Source organism: Falco biarmicus, chromosome 7, assembly GCF_023638135.1.
Source record: "Falco biarmicus isolate bFalBia1 chromosome 7, bFalBia1.pri, whole genome shotgun sequence".
Classification (NCBI taxonomy): domain Eukaryota; kingdom Metazoa; phylum Chordata; class Aves; order Falconiformes; family Falconidae; genus Falco; species Falco biarmicus.
In genome coordinates this window covers 35,199,347-35,226,290 of record NC_079294.1, presented here as the reverse complement: position 1 = coordinate 35,226,290, position 26,944 = coordinate 35,199,347, and the positions used below count along the sequence as shown (strand labels likewise).

The 26,944-nt window shown below is 37.7% G+C and overlaps 1 protein-coding gene across 13 annotated transcripts in view; it reads right to left on the bottom strand.

Moving 5' to 3' along the window:
• Positions 1–26,944, bottom strand: part of EML1 (EMAP like 1) — a 130,633-nt gene that overhangs the window by 42,365 nt on the left and 61,324 nt on the right. For 5 of the 13 annotated variants that reach the window (XM_056347049.1, XM_056347051.1, XM_056347040.1 and 2 more), the window contains 4 exons: positions 13,328–13,510; positions 7,798–7,930; positions 2,217–2,264; positions 1,813–1,848 (listed from right to left, as the gene is read on the bottom strand). In XM_056347049.1, coding sequence (XP_056203024.1) covers positions 1,813–1,848; positions 2,217–2,264; positions 7,798–7,930; positions 13,328–13,510 — 400 coding nt within the window. The remainder of the gene's footprint in view (positions 1–1,812; positions 1,849–2,216; positions 2,265–7,797; positions 7,931–13,327; positions 13,511–26,944) is intronic. The other 8 variants (XM_056347043.1, XM_056347044.1, XM_056347046.1 and 5 more) reach the window with 2 other exon arrangements.

Below are 26,944 nucleotides of genomic sequence, written 5' to 3'. Positions count from 1 at the left end.
CTTCCCTCCACAGAGCAGAAGAAAAATGCTCCCTTTACCCGTAACATCCCCACAACTAAATGACCACCTTTAGCAGCACTCTCACCCCAGAGGCCACAGACACCAATGACCATTTTCAAGGTCAGACCCCTCTACCCAAATCCCACACACCAGCTCCCTCCCTCTGTGAAAACTTCAGTTCTTTCTGTTCTTGTTCCTTCAAGGCCTGGTCTCATGCCAGCCCTTTCACCACCCCCAGCCAGGCCCCCCTTGACCTCCGTACACCCCCAGGGATGCTCTGCTTATCGTACGGCTCATCTCAAATCATCCTTGAGGACTGTTCCAAACCTCCCTATCAGCCCCTAACGACTACCTCTATCCTGATATCTCAGTCAGCTCCTCAGGCTCTGTCCCACTTTGTGTGTGGTGTAAGAAAGAGGCATTGGTTCTTCGTAACTAAAGGAAACAAGACAGACCTTTCTGTCTGGTCAAAAAATATTCCGCTTATCAACTGTACACCACCATTGAGACACTTTTCTTTAAAAATATATATATATTCCTGCTCACTCATGTCTTTTTACTGGTGAGGAGGGGAATGCTTCAATACCTCATCTGAGGCTCAGTTACAGAAACAATGGGAACCACCGAACCGGAGTCTTTCTGCAAAGCAACCGCCCTTCTGAAAGGAAGGAAGCCCCCATCCAGGGGGAGCTCCGCAGAGCAGATGCGTGTTAAGATGCATCTCAGCTAGCTTGACAAAAAACTTTCTGGAACATGCAATGGTAGGACAAGTGTTCAATGCTGTGGTTTTGTATTAAAAACAAGCACAATTCAAATGATTAAGCCGAAATTAAAAAAGTACTATTTCTACGGAGAAAGCGATGCAAGAAAGCAATTAGAATGCAAAGTTGCACACAGGCACAGAACAAAATACATTCATAGGAGAAGGGAAAAGGCAGTAAAAAGAATTTAATTGTCTTAATTTCAGAAATAAGTGTCTCCTACACTAGCCTACATTATTCAAGCCATCTCCATGTCAAATGCATGAAAAAACCTTCTCTAGTAAATTATATAATATACTGTTAACATTTAACTGTTCTCCCTGCATCTCATAACATCATCCCATTTACTATTATTACAGTTAAAAAAATAAAGCCTTGATACTGGAAATGTTTACTCCACATAAAATAGCTTTATTGGCTTTATTGAGTCCTTCCACTGCTTTAAGGACTGTACTGGCAAAAACATCCTCTTTGTGATTTTGCAGGATCAAACCTTTATTTTGGCACCTTTTCCTGGTTAAGGAAAAGACGTAGAAATATCAGCCTACACTGAAATTAAATTAAGGAAACCACAAAATCATATTAATGTTAGAAAAAATATAAGTTACAGAAGCAGTATTAAAATGATTTTACTATTTTTATAGCTATCAACATTCAAAAGATGAACTGGTGAATGGGTGGGACTAAAGTTTAAAAGTGTAATGCTGTCTTCTTTCTGAACAATGAAGTCCCATATCAGTACAAAAACTACTTTTACCACAAGAACAAAATCTTTTAAACCTTTGCTTCTGTCCATTATTGCTTATACTAATTAACAACGCTATCTTCTGACAAATTTTATTTTAAACTTTCAATAACAACAAAAGCTCAGTGAGAAGTATTAGCAGGTGGTTGGAAAAGAGGATTATAACTGTTATATTAAGTCATTTTTTGCATATACACATTTTGGTAGCTTTAGTGTTAAACACCAGTGATTGCATCCACGGCTACAGTAAATATACTGTCACCTGACGAGGAATTAAAAATGACAGAAAATATTAATTTAACTTACAGGTTTGTATGAGTATAACTGGATTCCAGAACTTGGCTTCCACATTAGTGATATGAAAGGAGAGCATTTTCAATTATTTAAAAAGGTAACATTTGGTAACACAATTTTTAACTTGCTTAAGACAGCAGTGTAGTCTAATCAAACACCCCTATAACAAAAATTGTTAGCATGAGACAATGCAGATACCATAACTGAAATTATTATTATCTAATTTTTGCAATACATTTATCAATGATGAGAAAGTTTTAAACATGTACTTCTGAAAATGTTAAAAATGAGAAGAATGATTACAGTTCTACCATGTTAATGCTTGTACTAAACCAGCCACGATCTATGTGTTGAACCGAAACGAAAAGGAAAAACAACTGAGCTTCAATACTACAAAGCTATTAAGGATCCCTCACCTTAGAGCAGGCTTTTTCAGTTTGCATGCATTGAGAAGATTCACAGACCTGCTTAATCCAGATTGAGAGGTGCGTAAACAAAGCAGAATAAAAAGTGAATGCAACAATAAAATGTGGAAACAAGACATTTAAAACAAACTTACATTAAAAGACATAATCGCATGCTTTCAAGATATGAAGTCACGTGCAAGAGTAAACAACAGTGCTTAGCGACTCAGTTAGATGTTTGATCATTTCAAACCATACATTCAAGAACACCAATGTATCTTTGAATGACAAAATTTCAGCAATGCTCCCATACACCAACCATTTGTCAAGCGACTCAAAAAGAAAAAAAAAAAAAAAAAGAAAATCAAAGATGCTATCTGAAGAAACAAGACAAATGATCCAGCTAGAAGACAAGGACTATTAAAAAAGCAACAATAAAGAAAGAAAATAAATCCTCATATATACATACATATACCACTGCATAGCATGAATGTTTCAGATGGTTGCATTACTGAATTGTGGTGAACAACTCTGGCCAAAATTGAAAAAAAATATATACTTAATTACCAAAATTTTTTTGGAAAATAGAAAAACTTTTTAATACAAGAAATTAAGAAACAGCACACAATGCTCTTAAGAGTAACTGATTCTATTAGTAGTATTTTTAAACTTGTCTAGCACTCCTTCTGACCCTCATTTAAATCAATTAGAATAAATTCAAGAATAACATATGACTTTAATTTCATTACGCCTTTGAGCAAAATGTACTAATAACTTTAATTGTTAGAGATATCGTGAAGTGGCATAATAGTTTTGCCACTCAAAGTTCAATGGAGAGGAATTTCTTCTTTCATTTATATTCTGTTTATTTTAAAACATTTTCTTTGAGAGTCAAATGTTAAATGGAAGACTTATTGAAGGTTCGATACAGAGTTTGTGCGTGTGCCAGTTACAAACCATCATGGCCCCCAGAACAGAACACAGAACATTAATTCCAGGCGACTGAACAATTTCCTAGGGGCCATGTGTTTAGAGTTTAGAAGAAGAGGAATTTATCATATTAAAGTATTTTATTCTCCCTACAAACAAAGCTCTTTATGTTTTCTTTGTTCCAGCTTCTTCCTTTTGATCTCCATTGTCAGAGTTTTGCACCATTGTAATACTTTGCAATCTGCTGGGGGAGAAAGAATGACTGATTGTCTCCTTTTGAAAGGCAAAGTATGTGCTAGCCTGCAGCAGCATCCCCACTGGGAAAGGTACTGTCTGCATTCTCCTCCCTTACACTATTCTTTCCCCCCTTTTTCCTGCTCAACTCTTGGAAACAAAGCTATCCTAGACGAATTACAAACCCCTAGATTTTAATAGGGAACACAAAACATTACTACCGTGCACTGGCCAAATTCCAAAGACAAATTTAGTGTTAAGCAGTGAACTTGAAACCACATTACATGCAACAGGAAGAGTGCAGGGGGAAGGGAAAGTTCTGCTCACCATACACTAAACTCATCTTATTCTGAATGAAAATTTCAAATAATTATTCTGGGCACAAAGGTCAGATTAAAAATACAGCAGCATTCAAAAAGGTGGTATTCAAAATAGCTCATATGTCTACAGCATAAAAGTAGTATACATATAAAGTTTAAAACCAAATCCTCTGAGCAAAGGCTTTTTTGTGAAGACAACTAGGAAACTAGTCCATCACAAAATCTCTTCAGCTCTGCATTAGCTGGCTTGCACCTGGAAGCCACCCAGCTGTGTTCACATGGCACCCCATCACCTGAGTGCAGCAGCGCCTGTTGGTGCTCGACCGGGATTTTTGGTCCCAGCATCACCAGGCTTTCTATGTTGCATTGTATTACCACCATACACTTTTATAACCCAACTGACCTGTGTTTTGGATTTGTGCTTTCACTCCATCCAGGTTATTTCATTCCTTAACTTGAATAACTGCGTGTTGACTATGTGAGCTCTGAATGCTGAAGGGGGGGTTGGTGCCCTCAATCCTAATTGAAGTCAGTCAGTTGAGGTTACTCAACACTTTGAAAGATCTGGATCTAATTATCACATTAGGCCCTATAAAAACCTACTGATACCCACAGATAGACGTTTTACATACGGAAAACCAATATGCATAGAGGTTAAATGATTTGCATAAGGTCATTGAGAGAATATGGCAGAACTCAAAGGCCTGCTAGTTCTACCCTTTCAGCCTCGAGCCTTTTTTATTACCTCCAATTCTATATTCCTGCCAGAAGAAGAGATTTCCATTTCAAATATTAAATGGGAAATCAGAAAATGCAGTGAACTCTGAACCACATCTCCTTGGTAATCCAGCAAGGCAGACAAGCTGTACATCAACCTGTGGGTTCAAATGAGTTAACCAACACATTTAAATACAGCTTTTGTATGAAATGAGATTGTGTCTGCAGACATATCAGTAAGTCCACCTATTTCTAAGCAGTGGAATGCACACTTGGTCCCCACAGAGATTATCTGCATGTATTTATATAAATACGCACGACATACTGTTTCAAGGGACAGCCTGATGCCATTTCAATTGGACATCATACAATTCCTAACCTAAATGGTAAAAGTATCAAGGGACACAGGAATCTGAAGTTCGTAGTTTGCTATCGCCCTTTTCATAAGGCTGTTCAATAAAATGTTTGGAAAGGACTCCCATCTACCTGGATGTTTGCCCCTCTTGAAAATATGGTCACAGGTAAGAAAAAATTTGAATATGATATTTTTTACTATAGTAATTGTAGTAGGTATTTGTAATTCCTAACAGCAGAACAAAGGTTTAGAAGATGATGGGGGGGGGGGGGGGGGGGGGGGGGAATAAAAATTCAATTCTTCCTTTCTTACTTTTTTCTTTTTAACTTTTCTTTCACTTTTCAAGTTTTACCTTTTCATATTTTGAAATATTTCAAAATTTTCAATTCTGCACCTATGTTGTATAGGAAAACTATTACAAGCATCCAAGCAGAAATCAAGTTTTAAAATAGTATTTAAAGCTGCTATGCCATGTTACCATATTTTGGATTACAGAATACCTACACTACCAAGTACCAGTAGTTTATATGAAAAGAGCACTATAAAAATACAACTGCTTAGCAGAAATTAGAACTGAAAAAATAATTCAAAATTACACACCATCTATAAACTGTTCAACACTGAGTGAAGCTTCTAACACAAATAAAAAAGCCCCACTCCTTAAAAAAAAGAAGCTCTTTGATCCTGCTGATGTATTTCCATTACTGTTTTATGCACGCACACATACAGTTCCTGAAGGTAAAAGGATCCAGTATAAATACAAAGCATGAATGAATTCACCTTAATGAATGCATAATGAATTAATCTACCATTTGCAAGAAAGCTATTTGGAACACTGAATACATCATCTTTGAATATTGACTACTTGGAGCATGATTTACTATAAAAACATGAAATCTCATCAGTTATTTTAGGTTCATTATCAAATGATAAGAGTAGAGAATAATTTACCAAAAAAAATGTTTGTCCAGTAATTTATTGGTGAGGTCCTTACCATTCGACAATCTTCCTCTTGAAGTATACTTATAGGCAAGGCACAGAAATATTCTTTAATATAATTTAATAAAAAACAATTAAAGAATACAATTTGCATATTAAAGATAACCAATACAGAATTTTAGAGCATTTGAAGGGAATAGGAATTCAACAGCACCTGAATTTAGACTTGCTTTTTTCAGGACGTGGAACAACTCTGCTCTCCTAAGGACTCTCATTAAGTGTCTATCTATTTCAGCAAAAATGTCCGTGTGTATTTTTTCTTTTCCAAAACTGAATATATATTTTCATACTACATATTTAAAGCACCTTCAGTCTAGCCTCTTCAGCAAAGAGAAGGCATAAAATATAACAAAAGGACATTAAATCCTTATCCTGTGGAAACCTTCCTCACACAGCAACCACGACAGTCCAAAAATGCTCACTAAGGATGCTCCCTAAGGACTTTCCCATTGGCACTCCTGGGTATCCAGACTGCACAGGGGTCAGGTGGAAGGGCTGCCGGGTGTAATACAGGGATCCTGAGCTAGGATAATGCCTACAGGCTGCAGGCAATACCTGATGGTCCACCCGAATTACACAAAGGACTCTCAGAATAGAGAAAGGGTGAGTACGATCTTTACCTGCATTTCATCCACCTTACTCCAGGGCAGAAAGTCCTAAGCTGAACCTTAGAGATTTTCAAAATTCTGGTAATGGAACAGTTTATACAGTACCTGCCTGCCTCTTCTTTTCTTAAGGGCTAATTCAGGCCAACCTGCCAAAACCTACAACTGCAATGGGCCCCAGTTCATAGGAGCAGGAGCTCATAGGAGTTCATTTGTGTGACACAACAAACATGGTGGTTTCCAATTTTAATTGTGAACAGCATAGCTTCTCTCTTCTCTACAGTAACAAAACCTGGAGTTTCCTGGAAACTCCATCCTCCTCAAAACACAGTAACAGAACGAATGGCATATCCTTAGTGAGCTCATAGGAGTTCATTTGTGTGACACAACAAACATGGTGGTTTCCAATTTTAATTGTGAACAGCATAGCTTCTCTCTTCTCTACAGTAACAAAACCTGGAGTTTCCTGGAAACTCCATCCTCCTCAAAACACAGTAACAGAACGAATGGCATATCCTTAGTCATTGTCTCTTTAAGGAAAAATTCTCTTTACAAAAGAGACTTCAGATCTTAGCAGATTAATGCCCTCATCTCCACAACTTGCCTTCCTTAAGAGTTGACAGCATCATTACTACAAAAAGCTGAGGATGACACAAAGCAGAAGAAATGTAAAAAACAAAACCCAAACCCAGCAACAGAGTAAACCCCCACACTATTATCTTTCACAGCAAACCATACAGATTAGCACCACTATAATTTTTACAACCTGAACTTGCTGCACCCAATCCATTGCGCTCCTTATCACCTAGGTGTATAAAACATCTAACCCTTTTAAAAAGCTACACACACACAAAGCAAATTGAGACAGAGCAGTAGTTTTTAAAACGACTTAAATACATGCTAATGATAAGATATCTAAAGATGGATGTTTTCATTTGCATAAATATGTGCTAGGCGTAGAATTCTCCTCATCCCTGAGATGCTTCTAACATTGCACATCCAGTTTCTATGATAATTTTTAGTGAGAGAAAACCACCAAAGGTAACATACTGCTTTGTAAAGACAGCAGTTTCTCTACAGACTATTTTCTACTAGCTACTAAAAGAATTCTCGCGCTACTTTTCACATCGTGTTGTGCAACAGCACAGTAGGAATGCCTAATTCTCTATACACTAGACTGTAGTAGCAAGAAAATAACAAAAAGAGTAGACCAAGCATTGTGCATTCGTTCAATATTCATGGTAATTATCTTAATTCTAATTAGAACAAATAAGTTTAAAGCCTTTTACAATGGAATCCACCTCTCCTTTTCTTTCTGAACTAAGTATTTAGACTGTTGCTTCGCAAGTAAGAAAAACTACCTATCTAGAAGTTTAAAAGAGGAGACACATCATGTTTTCAATTTTGCAATTTTAAGGTAGATAGACACATACCTTTTTGCTGCTGGTGATACAGTTTCCTTTCTGGTTCCTGATGGGGAAGGTAAAGAACCACTTGGTTTCTTTGGTAACACAGTTCCATTATTAACAGTAGTCCTTAAAGGCAAGGTTTGTACCAGCGGTCTTGCTGTAAAAGAAGCATAGATGAAATAATTGTTTTCAGTCTTTTTCTTCTTTCTCCAGCAAACAACATTAGAATATTTAAAAATAATCACATAGTATGCCATTTTTGTTTCACTGTTGCCAAATTTACCATAGATAAGGGTTTTAACATGGAGGAAATTTATCATTTTTATTATTATTAATAATAATAATCATATCAAGCAAATCATCTGCATATGGATTAAGCACATAATTCTATAACCTCCCTCATCTGTAAGACTCTCCTAGCTCAAAGAGCTTACTGGTAAGTGCAAAGGTAGTTGTTGCCACCAAAACCAACCCTGCTCTCTCAAAACAGCATCAGTCTTTTGCCCACCTGGATAGTGTTCAGAGTGCTAAAAATGAAGGCAGGTTGCCATTCCAGAAACTCCTGCTTGTCACCCCTTAATATTTTGGCAGGTTTTCCACAAGCAAATTATCTATTAAGAAATCCTTATTCCCCTGCAAAAGGTCTTCTTTCAAACAATGTGGGCTTATGTTTGACATCGAGGAATTTTACCACTTAGAAAAAGGAACCAGCAGAGCAGTGGATTTAATGAGCTGACCTTATCTATGTTCCTTGAAGAAACACTGGCTCAAAAAAGGATATACATGTCATACCCGTAATTAATTTTAGAATAATGGAAAAATCCCATTCAGGTGTGTTAGAAATTAGTTGCAAAAACAAACAGTGGTTAAAACTGCAAGCAGTGAGTACAAACATGAAAACTACAGTGGACTACAGCCTGAAACACAGACACAAACATGACTAGTGCTCTCTCTACAGCACAGATGAAAGCTTGAATCACTTGAAATTTGACAGAACTTTGTATCACAAGCCAGCTTTGTCAAGATGTCAAAAGTCTCTGGGTTCAGAGAAACAACACCTGATAAGGCAGCTGTCACAAGTCCCTTAAGAAACACAAAATTTCACTGAACTTGGAGAGGGTGGCAGACAGAATACCTATGAAATGCTCTTTGAAAAATGACTGCTGAGGGTAAACAACCTAAAAAGTTAAACTGAAACAGTAACAATTGTATACATTCCTAGGTTATGTTATGATAACATTACTGTTTTCCTATACTTAACGAAAGAAAACAGATGTGAAAGCCTGTACCTTGAGGTGGTCAGTAAATACACTCTGCTTGGGGATGCAACTGTCAAGACAAACAGCATCTTGAAACTTTGTTACAACTTTGTTACAACACACACCTTGTTATACATAACAAGTGTACATTGTAACAAAGTTTCAAGACCTCGTTTATTTGTTTAGAGGGGAGAAATTTAGAAAACAACCTATAAGGAAACATTGAAGCAAACAGGCTTATTTGGCTTAGAAGACTGAAGGATAACATGAAAACAAGTCAACAACGAAAAAAAGAAGAAAATGTTCTCCATGCTTACTGAGGATCCGAGAACCTATAACCGCAGAAGATCAACAGGGTGAGACAGTAACACTCTGACCAAGGACAGGAAGAGCAAGGGCTCTCCGACTTCATGGAAAACTTTAAGGAAAGGCTAAACAAGACTTAATAAACCCATGGCACCTTCCAGCCCTGGCTTCCATGATCTTGATCTATTTTAACAGACTAATGCTGTCTTCAGACCTCATACAAAACACCTAAAAGTTACTGTAGTTTGGCTTCTCATGCCCTTTTCTTTTTTAAAAAAAAAAAAAAAAAAAATTATTAAGGGATTCAGATATCGTGATCCTATTTACTTCTACAATATTCATTCTTACAAATGAAATTCTTTCTACAATTTCGTGCTGAGTGCTCTACTGTTTGTTTCCTGACTAAATGCTGCAATGTCGTAATTAAACTGTATGCATAAACCCGATTCTGTTGCATATTACAGAATCACAGATAGCTACAGCTGAGCAGTTGTGGGCTTGTTTCCTGACAAAATTTCTGTAGCTTGCAAAACTTTAATAAGGCTTTGAGGTCACAAATTAGAACAATTAAATTTAAATAAACAAATTATTAAAGTACTTTATTATAGTTATATAAAAATGCCTATTATAAAGTAGCTGGAGTGAACTAGCTGGAGTCTGTTTACTCTCCTAACTTCATGAAATCAAAACTAGCAGCAACCAGAACAAACTCTTCAACCTTTAACATAGATTTGGCTTCAAATTCAGCACCAACCCAGAACCCATGCTTCTGGAATTAGATTTAAAGATCTAGCCCATGGCCAGCTAGTGTAGAAAGCAACACCATGAAATTCTTACACGGCACACAGAAAAACTACACATTATTCAATTAATCCACTATTTACTCTGGAACTATTTAGTTTTGTTTACAACAGCTAGTTCACACCAGTGGTAACTGACATAACCCCAAACATGTCATTGCTGTTAGAAGTCAGTAACTCAAACACATTGGTATTATTGCTTTGTCAGTAACGTTTATTCTGGAAGTTCTGTTGCTTCAAGGTCTTACCTGTGGTAGCAGGACTGACATGTTTATCAGCCTCAGCAGCAGCTTTTTTAATCATACTCTGATCTATGGATTAATAGGGCTGTTAAGTTTACAAACAAACCAATAATTGCAAAAGGAAAGAACAACAAACAAGTAAAACAAAGGCAGGAAGCCATACTGAACTCCACCAAGTAACTGATTTAAATAAGGAAAGGGGGAGGAACCCAAAAAACTCAAAACATCGTTAGTGAAGGAGCTCCACAAATAGACAAGATAAGCAGCTCACTTTCCGTGATGTACACTGCTTTTAAGCTGCCTAGCTCACGTCTAGAATAAGAACACACTCAACAAGCTCAAGCTTTTTTCTATTATAGGTTTGAAAGCCTGAAACTTGAAATCTTTCAATTTTAAATCTGAAGTACTCACAAAAATGTTGTCTTTTTTCCTACGAAGCTTCTTGTGCCAAAATTTCAACAGCACATACGGGATAGTGTTTTTCCAAAGGCACAAACCTTCCCCTGACACACACTTAATCCTCATCTACTTCATCTGTAGACCAAATGAAAGCAGCAGCACACACCACACTTCAACCACCAGTTTGCACGGACAAGATTTTTGTGACACTGAGATTAAATTCCACTTTTCACAATCCTAAATGTGGAATTAGTCATCGAATGATGAAAGAAAACAGATCGAGCCATGCAGCCCAAGTTGTAAAATGCAAGAACCACTGCTCCAGTTTCGCTCATGTCTAAGAAAATCCCTCTCCTTACCGAAATGCAGCTTAGTCTTATGCTAAATAATTGCATGCAATTCATTATAAAGTAGTTGTGCCTACTATAGGAAGATGACAGGCCATCATGTGAAATGCATCATATCTGACAAAACCGCTGGAAGAAACAAATGATCAGGATACTTCAGATTCTGTTTCTTGTTATAGAGTATGTTTAATAAGGCTGACCATACACTAATGATACAACTGATATATAGTAAAATTAAAGTACTGTACATAAATTGTTACAGTAGCAATTATTTCCAGGAATTAGGTGGGTTTAGTTGAAAATTATCAGGACTCATTTCAGTAATTTGTAATGGAAAAGTAAGTGACATTTGTAGTCCTTCGTTTGCATTATCATAGCAAAACTTCTTACACTGTCATTTCACACACAATAAGAAGTATCCATGCCATATACACATTTTTAAAAACAAACAAACAAAAAAAAACCCCAAACCCAAACCACAGCTATAGAAGGCAGAGGGATAGGCTTACAGCAGCTTTTCTTCAACATACAATGAACTATGGCTTTAACGATCTGCCACAGCCAAGAAAATATTTCCTGATTTAGAGTTCAATTCTATTCACAGAATCCATGAAAACCTGGTCTGTATTTTGCTAAGTAAAGCCAGCAGGCAAGAAGAACAGATTTGGTTACAACTCAGTAATTATTACTAGACTTTATTTCCTCTGCGCATCAGATAATATCTATTTTATAGGCAACATAAAGCCTCTTAATCCCTTGTACAACCAGATTTGGTGGAACATTTTATCACAGTGGAGGCCATCTTTAGTAACATTTAACTTATCTGATAATTTTTTCTTTTTTTTAAATCAAACAGACGAAGACAAAATGAGAATACAACTGAAAGGGAAGAGAACAGGAAAACAAGATCACAGACATTTACTGCATGTTCTGTCCAACAACCAGTATGATATACTATCAACTAATCTGGCTCTGTAATTCTGTCCCTTTCCCCTTTCTTCATCTCCAGACACAAAACACTATAACAAAGATGACATCTCACTTCAGCAAATTAAGTAGTTCCTTATCTATTCTGTTAAATCGGTGCCTAAATGTATCTGTTGCAAAGTCACAAATAGATAACTGAGATGAAAGGAAGTCTTAATTTCCAGCTAGGAAAATCGTTAATCCATACTTACATATCATACTTCCAATGTGAATTAAGATTTTAATTTATATTAATGCATATCAGGACTCTAAAAGAAACAATTTCTTAATTTAGACAACAGAGAGCCTTTGAAGTCACCCATACTCTCTTTCCACATTTAGGTTGCCACTACTCTTACTTCTAAGACTACCCAAAAATAGCTCATGCATTTCTGCCAAACTGCAGATAGGCAGTCTCCCAGGCTTTTGCAGCCTTACACACCACAGTACATCACCCTGGCTGGGTTCTAATAAACCTTTACTAATACCAAGTGCTGGACATTCAACTCCAACTTTTCTGATTTGCGTACAGACAAACCCATTCTTGCAGAACAGGAACCAAGAGAGCACGCTATGGCACATGGGTGTAGCACAGCATATTGCTGAGTGACAACGGCTGTCACCTGCCACCTTACTGGCTCTGGATCTGCTGCTCTGGAACAGGGTCAGGCAGCAGCCACAGCTCTCCCTTTCCTTCATGGTTAAGCAGCTGGTGTTGCACCATGTCCTTGGTCATGTCACCTCTGTGCCAGCTCAGAGCTCTGTCTTTGGCTATGTCTGCCCATCCAAAGACTCTTAAGACATTTTAAATTAAATTAAAATTACATTTTATTTAAATATAATTAATTTTTTGGATTAACACACACACACATCCCCCTCTCAATCTATTAGGAGTTTCACCACCCACAGAAGACAATGCATTCCCTAAAGAGTTTCTAAACTGATCTTGATCAAAAGTCAGGAAGTGGTAGCCGTGGTTAAACTCAGACAGAAGATTAAAGTACTAAGAATAAACAAATGCTTTCCTGGTTCATGGGAACTGTAGAAGGCTCACAGATCTAAACATTCGGATTTTTATGTGTTCTCTTTAACAGGTTAAGTTTCAGATGTATTTTATTTTGAGTTTGGTTTGTTGATTTTGAATATTTCAAAGATCTAAAGAATGACCTATTTTAATACATATAAAACACTCATTGAATTGCACTACCTATTGTACATATATCTGAAATGCAAACCTTTGGTAGGTCCTTTCTTGTTCTGCATGGCCTGCTGTTCCTCTGTAATATTCAAGCGTCGAACCACATCAGCAAGGGCAGATTTGAGCAGCTGGATGTCATCTTCCTGCATCTGGACACGCTGCTCCAAAGAGGCAATACGATCTGTTACCTCCATACTGCTTGCAGCAGAGGCGCTGTCATCTAAGTAAAACAGTAGAAAAAGATGCATTACCAATGATGTATAACCATCAAGGAATACCTTATAGATTCACAGAATCATATCAGTTGGAAAAGGGCTTTGAGATCATCAAGTCCAAAAGCTAACCCAGCGCTACCAAGTCCATCACTAAACCATGTCCCTAAGCACCACATCTATTTGTTTTCTAAACACCTCCAGGGACGGTGACTCCACCACCTCCCTAGGCAGCCTGTGCCAGTGCTGGACAACCCTTTCACTGAAGAAATTTTTCCTAATATACAATCTAAATGTGCCCTGGCACAGCTTGAGGCCATTTCCTCTTGTCCTATCGTTTTTTATTAGGGAGAACAGACTAACACCCACCTCACTACAACCCCCTTTCAGGCAGTTGTAGAGAGCGATAAGGTCCCCCCTGAGCCTCCTCCTCTCCAGGCTAAACAATCCCAGTTCCCTCAGCTGCTCCTCATAAAACCTGTGCTCCAGACCCTCCACCAGCTTCATTGCCCTTCCCTGGACATGCTCCAGCACCTCTATCTCCCTCTTGTAGTGAGAAGCCCAAAACTGAACCCGGGATTTGAGGTGCAGCATCACCAGTGCTGAGTGCAGGGGGACGGTCACTGCCCTGGTCCTGCTGGCCACACTCTTTTGGATACAAGCCAGGATGCTACTGGGCCTTCCTGGCCACCTGGGCACACTGCTGGCTCATGTTTAGCTGGCCATCAACCAGCATCCCCAGGTCCTTTTGCACCAGGCAGCTTTCCAGCCACTCCTCCCCCAGCCTGTAGTATTATGTGGGGTTGTTGTGACCCCATATAACTGGCTACAGGTAAACCCAAGGTTGTCCTCAGACCTCATGTCCTCTTGAGGAAGAATGCTCTGAAGTAACCAAAAGGAAGAGATGAAAATAAAATAAAATAAAAATATATAAAAAAAAGAAGAGTACAAGACGAGTACTTAAGATGTGATGATGAGGTTGGCTTCAGGGATACTTATTTTTAATTGGGCCCCACTATCAATTATCTACATGTCTGAACTGGCGTGATCCAACCATCACCCTTCACTGTTCTGCGCAACAAAACATCCTGGCACTGGCAGGCGTTCAGGTAGAGAGCTATACTTTCTGATATGCTACACACCCTTCCAGATTTTTCTTTCTCACATATGTGATAGAATGTATACATTAGACATATATAAGCAACAGATAGGCTTACACTTTTTTCAAGTTATTGTCCACAGATCAGAGAATAGATATTAATCCCATCTGCTAACTCCTAATCTATACCAGCAGCTTTATGAGAACATTCCCTCTGACTGAAATAGAAACATTAAATAAGTTCAGAACTACTCAGTAATTGTACTCTTACTTAGCCTGCAAATTCTTAAAAGGGTCATTACTTTGCATACAATTCACCGATTATTTGGAAACAACCCACCAAAACTTGAAGCCTGCAACTCCCTGATGAGGAGCACACGTTCTTTCCACCCAAAACTAGTAATACTTTTCCTAAACGAGCACTTCTGTTCCACTGCAGTTCCTATCACATAGAAACATAGTAATTTCTTACAATATTAAGTTAGGAAAAAGAAGAAAGGAAGACAAATGCAATGCCAAAGATGTCAAAGTCAGTAGCTATTACAGAAAAAAAACCATGTAGTTTTTAAAGGAAATTGCAAGGTTTTATTTAACTAGGTGGATTTGAAAACTAAAAAAAGTTGGGTATTAACTTACTGGATCATTTTAAATAATGTTAGTCAAGTGACGATTGGATTATAGGTTTCATTTGAAGACTTAGTAAGTTATATCTTAGCAAAAATAGATATTTATGCTACTATCTGCAGTTATAATTGACTTCTCCCTCACTCGTAATCAGAGTCTACAGCACACATTTCTTCTGTTAAAGCTGATCTCTTTATGAATAAGCTAGTATTTGTTTTCATTTCTTGTAAACTTAATTCTCCTCCATTCCAAACCAGGTTTTCCACTTCTTTTGTGCAAGAGCATAAAATGAAAGTTAAGTGGCTTGTGCATAATAATAATTAGTGTTGATTTTTAAAACAAAGTAAGTGTTTCAAATAGGAAGACAAGAGTTTCCAAGTGCATTTAAAAGCATGCCCAAAAATGTTAATACATTCAAACTTTTAATCAGAAAGGCCTTGGGAAAAATTGCACTTAAAATAAAATAAAAAGAAACAAACCAAAAACCTATTAATCTCCAAACCACCCCACCCCAATACAAATTGGCTTTGAAATCTGTTTGTAAACTGCATTTTGGCTTCCTTATCCCTTGCACCCCCAACAGCAGTTACCAAAAGTAGAATTAGAAACAACTCAGAAACAAAGACTACAACAATAGTGACAGTCCAAAAATAGCTACAGGCTAATATATTTTAAACTGCTTGTTAACTACGTTATAGGATTTTCATAGCATATTTAAAATACCAGCGTTAGACTATTACTAGGTTGCACACAGTGGTAATGTAAGTATCCAGTTCTGAGCAAACTACATCAGAACTCAAGTTCCTGAAAAATGCTGAAAAACTTTCCCCATGACAAAGCTTTCCAAACTGGCCTAATCAGCTTCTGCTCAGCACAGGACCCTGTCCTGCAGCTGTTACAGGTAATTAATCCCCAAACTCAGATTAGCAGCCATGCTGGCAGCAGTATGAGCTGCCTGCAAAACTTAACCTTTCCCTGTACAAACAAAAGGCCCACGCTGCTCTAATGACTTTACGCTTTAACTCAGCTGGAAATAACATGGATTAGCATACTGGACAATAGGCAACCAAATCAGAAGCTTGATTTAACCAATACAAGCCAAATTCAGACTTTAGCCATTCGGCCAAATTCAATACGATAGGGCATAGTTTTCTTCTGAATTCAGTCAACAAGAAACAGCCAATTCCCAAATTCAAGGCAGGGAAGGAAACCCAGGGAGAAATCAGTTGGTGTTAAAATAATCTAGCTCATTACAACAGAAAACATCCTCATTAAAGTATCAATTTTACTAATTTTTAAGTGTGTAGAAACAGTAATTTTGCCCAAACATAAATCTTCAAGTAGTAAATCAGTGTCGTTGGTTTATTTACAGTCCTGTAAGAAATCCCTCCCACTAATAACAGTTAAGATATACAACTCTCTCTTTCCCCCCCTTCTTCCAGCTGCCCCTGTGACTCTTCCCCTCATCCTCACTGACCAACAGGCACCAGCAAATCCTCTGGGCACAGAGTGCTGTGCTTACTACCATCACTGTTCTTCATGGTCCTTGGGAATGTAACCCTCATCCATGCTGCAACCTACAACTTGCTTTTTTTGTGGTGGTTACCTCTCTGGATGCAGTTCCCTTCCAAGGATGTAGAACAGAATAAAATTTCTAACAACTTTCAGTCAGATCACAACTGAAGACCAGATTTCTTAAGAGTCCAGTCCCCTTTGCACACATATACAAGTAAGCTGGAAAAGAGACGCAACATAATAAAGCCAGGTTTTCTGAAGAATGCAAAGCTCAATTATAAAATAAGTATAACCTGTTTGTTATGCAAGTAGAGCATGGAATGTTCTTGCCATTGAGATCACTACATCCAAGTATATTGAGCAATAAAGCTGCAACTTCAACACAGCCAAATGAGCGAAGTGGTACGGTATCAGAAGAGAAAAAATAATTAATGATATAAACTAACCAAACAACAAAAATATCACAACACATGTAATCTACTCTGCCCACAAGAGCAAAAGATACATTGTTTGCCTAACTTGTCATCTGCCTTTGCAGTATACAGCTCACCCTCAAAGCAAAGAGCATTTTTAGCACACATTTGTAATGCAATTTAGACTCCCAAGTAGAGCAAGTAGACTTCAAGCAAGACCAAGACAAGTATTATTGTTCCCAAGCAAACATTAAGTTCAAAGTGACTATACGTTTTATAGCACCTAGTTCCATGTTTTCTCATGGGTAAAGCATATCCCCAAGGAATTTGCACAGAGTGGGCTGAGAGGGGAGCATAAGAGGTTTTGAGGAAGGTGGTGGTGAGGTGACAAGAGGCCACCAGCTGCTGTGCCTTGGGGTGGTCCAGCCAGGGGTTAAATTTTCCATCACAGCGTCCACACATGCACTCACACGGCAGCTGGGTTACAAGTGTGCTTTGGCTGCACAGTTACACTGAGAGAAAAGCGGTTTATAGTAATGATGTAAGGATCCTCAGAACACTTCAGGTGAATCCAAGGAAATAAAAAGCATACTTTTAAAACAAGTCCACGTAGATAAATTTGCAGTAATAACACACAAGCCTTACTGCAGTTTTAGAATATAATTAGGATACCATTATGTCAACACCTGTTACTTTTTGTGATGCTAAATTCAATAACATTAACAACTCTTTAACACTGTCAACATACGTAGAATTGGTGACCTCTTTGCAATCTGGCTGTCATAAAAGCCACAGATGTTCACCATCTTGAAAGGTGTATGAAGAAGATTACAAATCCAAACAACTGGCCTTGAAGTGCTAGATCTATTTATCAGTGACTACCACCACTTTTGCCCATGGACAGACAGAACAAGCACCGTTATCACCCACATGGGTAGCATCGATAGCATGTCAGAATTCACCATTGCCTCTTTTTCATCAATGAGAGGAAAAAGGACTTTCAAAGAAAGCTCCATTTATGCAACCTGGTTTTAGCAATCTGAAGTGAATCACTTCTACAAGTGGGTTATAATGCAAGTCTAAATCACCGTCTCAAACATGTAAATCTACATCTCATGAGATAAATACCACCTACAATATCCAAAATTAGATAAAGCGAGGAGGTATCAGTTCAGATGCCTGATTTTTCATCACAATACACATTTATGGTAAAGCTTGGAAAGAAGAGTCATTTGTCATTTATGCTTTGCTGAGATTCTGCAGGTTTCAAAGAGAAGACAGCAAAAAAATGGGAATGTTCTTCATGCCTCTCTAAATTTTCCAACCAGCTAAACCATGATCTCATAGATTGGAAAGATTTCTTGTGGCAAACTAAAAGACAATACTGAGTCAGATGATTAATCTGCTTCCAGAGCGTCTTCCAGTTTTTCAGCAATTTATTACTTGAACTTAGCCAAATGTGAAGAAACATCTGAAGCAAAGCCAACAACAGGACATGTATGCTGTTTACAAGAATGATTTCAGTATTATTTCATTGTATGTAGGCTAAAGCAAAACGACAGTTACAGTATTAGTTAGAAGGAAGCCTATTAAAATGCATACTATTTTCTATAGATTTTACCTGCTGGAAAACTTAAGTCTGAATTGTACATTAATGGTGTAAGAAATAATTAAAATTAAAATAGACTTGGCATTTTCTCCCCAGAACTGCTATGTTAAACATATACCAGCCTTGCCTCATGCAAACATTAATTTTGAGGCTATCTTGTCCAGCTCAGGCCATGATAGTTGATTAAGTAATGGAAACATTAGGTACTGATTCTTAAAAGACTAGCAAACAAATTTGAGTTTATTCAATCTACATGGCCTCTTTGGAGCCCCAGTTAACAGGATCAAATTGCACGTGAAGTACTCCCAAAACTTTTCAAGATATATTACACGTTTGTAAAGTACCTAGCACTATTGGGGTGTGGTTGCTAGACACTATTATAATACACTTTAAAAGCAGCATCTTAAAGTCTTTGCCAGAGTTGCCTCTTGAATTTAGACACTGTGCAGGACATCAGAAAAGGACATCTAAGCCTTCTGGGGATACCAAATTCCAACAGTAGTCTCTGGCAAAGCTTGAAGATAACCCACATGACAGAAAACATGGCAAAGGATGGCAGTGAAAATGCAGCATCACCTGCACACAGAGATACCCTTCTTATAACAGAAAAATATAGATTGTGCCAATAAGCCCGAACTGAGCTTAACTGGTAGGAATACTTTCCATCATTGAGAGATATTGGTAAGTGTATCATGCTCTGCACTTCTCCTGAAATTAATTGGTACAAGTATTTACATTCCTTGGAAATTGCTATGAACTTCAGGACTGCTACTAGAGTCTTACGAAACGTGCACATGGACAGAAAGGAATTCTCCACTCCCAGCATGCAGAACATAGTAGCTGCTGAGAAAGCCTACGACACCAAAGGAAAGAAAGTTAAGAACAGCACTTACTAAAAAAATCAGCAAACAAAAAAGCACAATTCCACAGCTGAATTTAGACAGGGAGAGCTATAGACTGGATTTGACCCAGCATACTAGCAAGCAGGTAAGAACACTGAAGATGCTACACCTCCAGAAACATGTTTTCACCCGTAAAGGCCCATGTTTTTCAGACTCCAGTAAGTGCAGAGCTGTCAGATGTGGTACATGTCACTTGATACACATTTGGCAACCTCCCCTTCTCCTGCCCACATCATCACTGAGTTCTCATGCAAGTAATTGAGTTACTTAAACTATTTCCTTCAAGCTCCTGGGAGTCACACTACCAGTAACTTTCAAATGACCTCTCTGCTTCACCTCTCTCAATACCATCTGTTTGGCTTGAAACTCTTTAACAGTGCAGAAAAAAACATCCCTCTGTGACAGGCATCTCCCACATCTTCAAAATCCTGTCCTCCCTTTTTGGTTCATTTCATGCATCTTTGAGTCTAGGGCAGAGAAGTCAACCTATTTGATAGATACAGTCTGCCTGAATTGACAGCAACAGAGAGAAAAAGCAGGCTTAGGAAGAGAGACAACCATTCAGAGTTTAAAGTGAAAACAACTCGCAAAATGAACATAAGCAGTTCGCTGTGGCACACGAACAGGGGAATGCAGCCACGACAGGTTGCCAGGCTTAGATGCAAGATCTGGAAAGTACCAAGTATTCTCATAGCAATTTCTGTGGCATAATGTCAGCGGTCATTTGCAGACCAAAAGACTCTCTGTGCAAGAGAACAATGGGAAAATAAAACAGCAGGTTTAGTTTCCTTTGACAACGCTATGTCAAGCTCCTTTGTTTAAAAGATTAGTGTCGACAGTATTTCACAGACTAAGTATCTTTTCTCCATCCACTTTTCTCATGCAAAACATCGTATGGTACCTGAAACACAGCAGCAGCTTTCCAGGCTTGTCTCCTGGGGACAATGACAACACATATGGGCAACAGCTTATCATAAAGTCTGGTACATACTGGACTGTCTGCTAGACCCTGATTTGACCAGATTAGAGCCTTCCACTGTGAGAAGCAAGTGGATTTAAAGCCCAAAATAATGTTATCCTGTTTAATCTTGTTATTTTGTGTGGTTAGGGAAAAAACAGACTGAAATTTTCAACTACAGGTAAAACTGTAAAAGCATGTTGCTTTACCTGAAGGTTTAGAAATCAAAACTGGTTGCCAGCTGAATGCTAATGGAATGGCCTTTAGAATGTGAAATCCTCTAACTGCATTTTGTTATAAAAGTATATGCAATAGGATACAAATGCAAGCACAATATCTGCTTTTATAGCTGGAAAGCTTTGATTGCACGGAACAAGAAATCACACCTTTTCTTTAAACTCGATAGCTATAGGAATAATACCATGCCTATCTATAAGCTTATATATGTATATATGCATAAAGTCTCTGAACAGGTAGGACAACTTTTCAGTTCAATCCCCATTCTAATACACGTACTTAAGAGTGATTAGCATTGCAAGGAGATGCCCTAGTTCAGTACAATCAGGTACATCTCACAGTAAGTAATCTGAACAGACCAGATTAGTTTTTCCATGTCCTCACAAGGTATATATGTGTAGGAGGAAACGGGAAGACAACTATCTATCCCAACACATCCACCTAATGCTGTACTCTGGACTGCACTGGGAACCTGAGAGAGACATGATCTAAAAGAGACCACAGTAACAGTAACGCAAAGCATCATCTTGTGAGAACAGACCAGTTTCTACCACTTTAATAAAAAAACTGTAACCTAAATATCTATTCACCTACTATATATGGACTACAGATGGTTATTTTTGTGAGCAGTATTTTTCTCTAATATAGCTAGCTATTGTAGTCCAATATTTATAAAATCTTATTACTGTATTTCCCAACATTCGCTGAAGAATAACTTGTCCTTTTACAGTTTTACCACTAGAAACTTAAAGACGAGGAATATAACTTCCTAAAATTAGAGGCAGAGTTTGAAGAAATAAATCCATAATAGCAATCATCACTCAGAGCCTCACAGCTGGGTGCACTGTACTCATTAACAAAATGGGAGAGAAAAAAAATGATCTTAACAGAAAATTCTCAGAAAGTTCCTTGTGGCTAATTAGTCAGCAATCACTGTAGTGAAACCATAAGCATGTGCCCTTCACCAGTGTGTAGCTGTCGAGCTATAACCAGCAGCCTACTATTTTTTTCCCCAGCAGATGGTAGATGAGCTTCTACTTGGAAATCAACCAGTTAAAAATTATCTTCCCCAATACTGCTTAAGTGGAAGATGGAGGATAATTTTGACACATTAATAAATTAGAGGAATTTTCCCCATAAGAGGTCTATCAGTGTAAATGCTTTACAGTTCAGAGTTACTGTGTTGGCTCTGTTGAGCATAGAAATCAATAGAAAACCTTTTAACAAATTATCACTCCTCTACATTATGCTGGGATCAGTTTGTACCATTAAAAAAAAACCAACAATAACAACAACAAAAAAAATCCCAAACATTGTGAAAAGCCAGGAGAATAAAGATGACCTTCTGTAGCATAATATTAATGCAAGAATAGGAGCTTGAAAAAAGCGACACCATGGGATCTGCCTAGAGTTAAAAAGCTGGCTATACAGCCTAACACAAACTTGTAAAGAAAGGTACCAGTAGGGAAATTAATCGAGGTACCTCACAGCAGAACAGCTGGGCTGTGTTTTACCATCTTTTCTTGGTGATGGGCTGAGGATGTGCCTGTATCACACCCTTAAGAACAAGAGAAGAAAAGCAGATTGTAGAACACCGGAGAACATGTACAATGACTCTCATCTCCACATCACAGCTATGGCTCCACATCCACGACATCCTACAAAAGCTAGCAAGGGATGAATTCAAATTCCTCACACAATGTATGCTAGTAAGTCTTCAGCTTTTGTTTAGCACCGTTAAACAAGAACCAACCTAGATGCAAGATTTGCTTCTCCTAAATGTTTTTAAACCACATGCAAGCAAACACCATATACTGGTACACATAAACCATTTTCTTAAAAACATTTCAGTACTTAGCTCAATATATTTTTACTGCCTTTAAAAAACCTGGATGTCTCCACTGGATGCTTCAACTATGCCATCGGCAAGTAAACCAGAAAGATTTACTTTTACTTGCAGTCAGGACAGATGTAAAAGGGAAGAAAACTGATTTGAAACATCTTTTAAAAGTTACTGATGTTAGCCTGTGACAAAGCATTACAAACCAATTTTATTTTATCCTGCTTGCTGTGTACTACTTAAGTGATTTTCCTAGGGAAAAGCTGATTCACACAAGCAAGAACCACTAACATGTACCAGCCACTAGCTGTTCTGCAGTTACACGCAGCCTTTATATTACTGTAGAGATAGCTCTATATGAACACTTAAGAAACTACTTACATTAGCATACATTTCTTCACGTCCCTAACTTCCATATTTGATATTAGAACAGCAACTGATACTCTAATTTTTGGACCATTAACTTTTTACCTATAATTTCTTATGGAAATTTTAATGAAAATTACAATCATATATGCATAAGGTTTAAAAACCAAACTGAAAACATGATTAAACACCAGAAATACATAAGCAAATAAAACACTTTTTTCCAAGAAATTAAGCATTTACTAAAACTGAGAGTACATCAACAGCAAGTAATCCATTTGCTATCCAAAGTTATCAATTTGAAATACTTTGTGCTTTGTCTTATTTCGTAAGTGTATCCTTTGAGAATTAAGAATTGGAAAATCTCATCCTCTAATCAATAGTATTTATTTGTAAGATTAAAACCCCCAAACATCTGCATTTAAAGTTCTTAAAGGCTTATCAGCTTTTTAAATTGTTTTCTGCAGACTAAAACTAAGCAACATAATACAAAAAGAACAAAATATTCCTCCTGCAATTGCAGAAGGGGTTATTGATGTCAAAAGCAGATTTTCCACTTTTGCAACCTCTGGTTACTTGTTCTCAGCTAATGGCTTCACTTTCAGCAGTGGTTTGACTTTTCTTCAGAACTCTGTAGCTCGTGAATATTTTAGTTTCTGAAATTAATGCAATATAACATTAGGTTTCATTACAGGTTGTCACAAAGACAAATCACAATCTAAATATTTAAAGGAAAAAATGATTTCAAATTTAGAAAACTATTTTAAGTCTTCTTTTAAAACCTGTCTTGCTCAGTACTGTCTTTCACAGTACTTAATTTTTTTTTCATTATTGCCAGTTAATCTAGTGCTCGTGAGAAGTACTTAAATTAACTAGTTACAGCCTTTTTTGCATGGGGGAAGGAAAACAAACCTACACATGATACCCACAGCAGACTGGAATTTTTCATGTACTGTCCATCTTCATCTTCAATGAGGGTTAAGTCTTCCTTCAATATATTAATTAATAGTAACCTAATATTTTATTCTAAAATCTTCACATCATGCATTCCCACTCTCCAGCAAAAAACCTTTACTGACAGTAAGGCAGAAAGAACAAACTGGCCTTGCCAAGGACTCAAATGCAGCCAGAAACACTACATTTGATAGAGTGTTAGATGTCCTGGTAAGAACCAGGAAGAAAACTGCTTTAGGGCTTTTTAGGATACAGAGAAGGAAGAAAATCCCTTTATTTCCTATCCTACAAAAAAAAATAAATAAATAAACAAAAGGTTTGTTTCAGGAAACAGACATATATGATCTGAAAAATTATTTGGCTTGGCATTCAGCTCCTCTAATTTAAGACAATTTGCATTCTTTTTATTTTTAACTGGATTCCCTAGTATGAGATCATATTCTTATTTTCACACCGCATGGGGGTGCCTAGCATTGTCACAAATTTCACCCAGCTGCAATGCCATTCCCAGCACACTCTGCAAGTGTGGTCCTGCCGCCCTGTGAGAGCAAAGGAGTTGTACTCCAAGGCTTGCCCCATCCTCTGCAGCATTTGGCAATGCTACAACGATATGTGTGTTGCCTGTTTTTAAAAGAAATTCAGGTTTTCATGGAGGAGGAGACAGAGGAGGAGACAGAGATAATCTATTTTACAGCTTTCATGTTTGTCGAAAAGTTTACAAATATGCTTTGATCACCTAATGCAGTATTATACCTCCCCAAAGCTACACAGAGAGTCCTCAGTAAAAGGGAGGGAGCCAGCAGATGCCTGATCCACCCTTGGCTGGGAACAAGTCCCAGGCCAAGGTCCAAGCAAAGCCTGGCTCATGACCGTTCCTCTCCCTCAAGGACTTTCTGGAACTGATTTCCTTCTGGTGGCAGTCAGTACTTCTCCCCTATGAGTCTCACCTGAGAGATTAGATCAGCAAAGACTGTGCACAGCAAATCCTTTTCTAAAAGCCACTTCCTAATGGCACTGAAGTACTAGTGTGAACAAACCCTGCAGAAAGCCTGGCTGATAAAGCTCTCTCAGCCCCGTGACTACCAGGCATCTGAGCTTCAAACCTTTGTGGATAAGGTGAAGCCTACCAGCACAGACAAACCTTTAAGGCTAATATAGCCATACAGCTTTAAGGCAAAAGTTCTCTTATGCTTCTTTCATTCTGGATGCAGGTGGACTTTGAGCTAGTCAGACCTCTGTATCCAAACATACAGACACAAGGTAGGGCAAGTATAGCCACTTGAACTAAATTAATATAATATTTTCAGGGTTCTCACTCGCGAACCTGGAATTTATTTCTTTACTTATTTTGTCCTCTTCAAGTGTTTTATGGGTGTTTTTTTCTTTTGGTAGACAGGAACTTCAGAAGTCAAATTCAAAATGTGCTGGGACAGCATATACCATTATAGTCTTTATTTACAGTTCAAACAGGTATATTTTTAAAAGCAATCTTGAACCCAGATTAGTCGTCTCCAAGTACATAAAGATTATTTCAGTGATAAGATTTGCCCCAAATGACACACAGGTATAGTAAACCTCAACACAGCACAGAGCAGTGATTTCCACAGGCAGTAAGCTGAGCAACATACTGAACTTGGAAATCCCTAGATTTATGGGAAATGGGAAAAAGGCTGAAACTGACTGAAAAACATTTCTCCCCACTACACTGAAGAGATAGTTCAGAAAACAGTATCTTCTCTCAGCACATGAATTTTGTATGCTGGACAAGGTAAGCAGGAGATGGCTTTTTCAAAATACCCTTCATTTTAGTAGAAGACAGATGACAGTAAAGCCTGGTATAGTAAAGCTTCAGCATGGAAATACTTACATAATAAACAATTTCATGGTCAGATACACAGATCAGAAGCTCATATTCCCAAAATTTAACATAACCATTTAGGAAAACCCCCAGACATCAGGCTCTCTCCATGGCAGAGAAGTCTCACTCCCAGGGCTACAGCTTCCCTGGGCCAGTGACCCAACTCCTCAAGCTCAATGGTCTTCTCTGCAACAAAAACTTTCCAAGTGTTGATTCTTCACCAAAACCAAGTGTTTGATATTTGCAAAGTCAAAAGTTTAAAAGAAATGAAAAATCATCTTGGTTGACCTGGCAATCCCAGTTACACTCAAGCTACTGCTGGAGCAGACAGTGCCACCAAGGCAAAGTCGTCACACACTTGAGCAACTGTATTTTATCCACACCTCTTTTTTTTTTTTTTTTTTTTCAAATGTAAAAAAGCTTCATAAGTACACTATCAAGTAAAAACAAAAAACTCACACACAAAAAAAGCCAACAAACCCCAAGTATTTTACTGAAAAACACATTTTGAACAGTCATTCAGTGTGATTGTTCCCACTTCCATATTCAATAAAGAGAAAAATTTCTAGAAAAATACCAGTATTTTTTATATGCGCATTTTTACCGTATTGCAAGTACTTCAACACCTTACCATCTCTCCTTGCCAGGAAAAAAAAAAAAAAAAAAAAAATGTTTCTGAACTGGATATCAAATTTACTGGCTTTATATTTACTGGATTTCACATTGGCATTAAAGATATTTGCTGGATCTAGTGGACTCAGGGAAAGTCTGTCTTGTGAAATGAATGAGGCACAATGCCTATGAAAATTATAAGAGGTGATGAAGTAATTAAAAAATCTTATAACACATGAATAAAATAGTTTAAGCTTCATCACAAGCCTTAGTTCTAACACTTTCTAACTCCCCAGAGCTTAAAAAGGAAAGCTTAGTAATTTTCCTAATTTTTCCAGAGGTGCTGGAACTTTCTGTCTGCTTGCTACTTCATCCACAGAAACAACCAACAGTAAGGACAGTGTATTAGCATCCATGGGTCTGTACCAGAAAATAAAAAAATATTCTGTTTCATA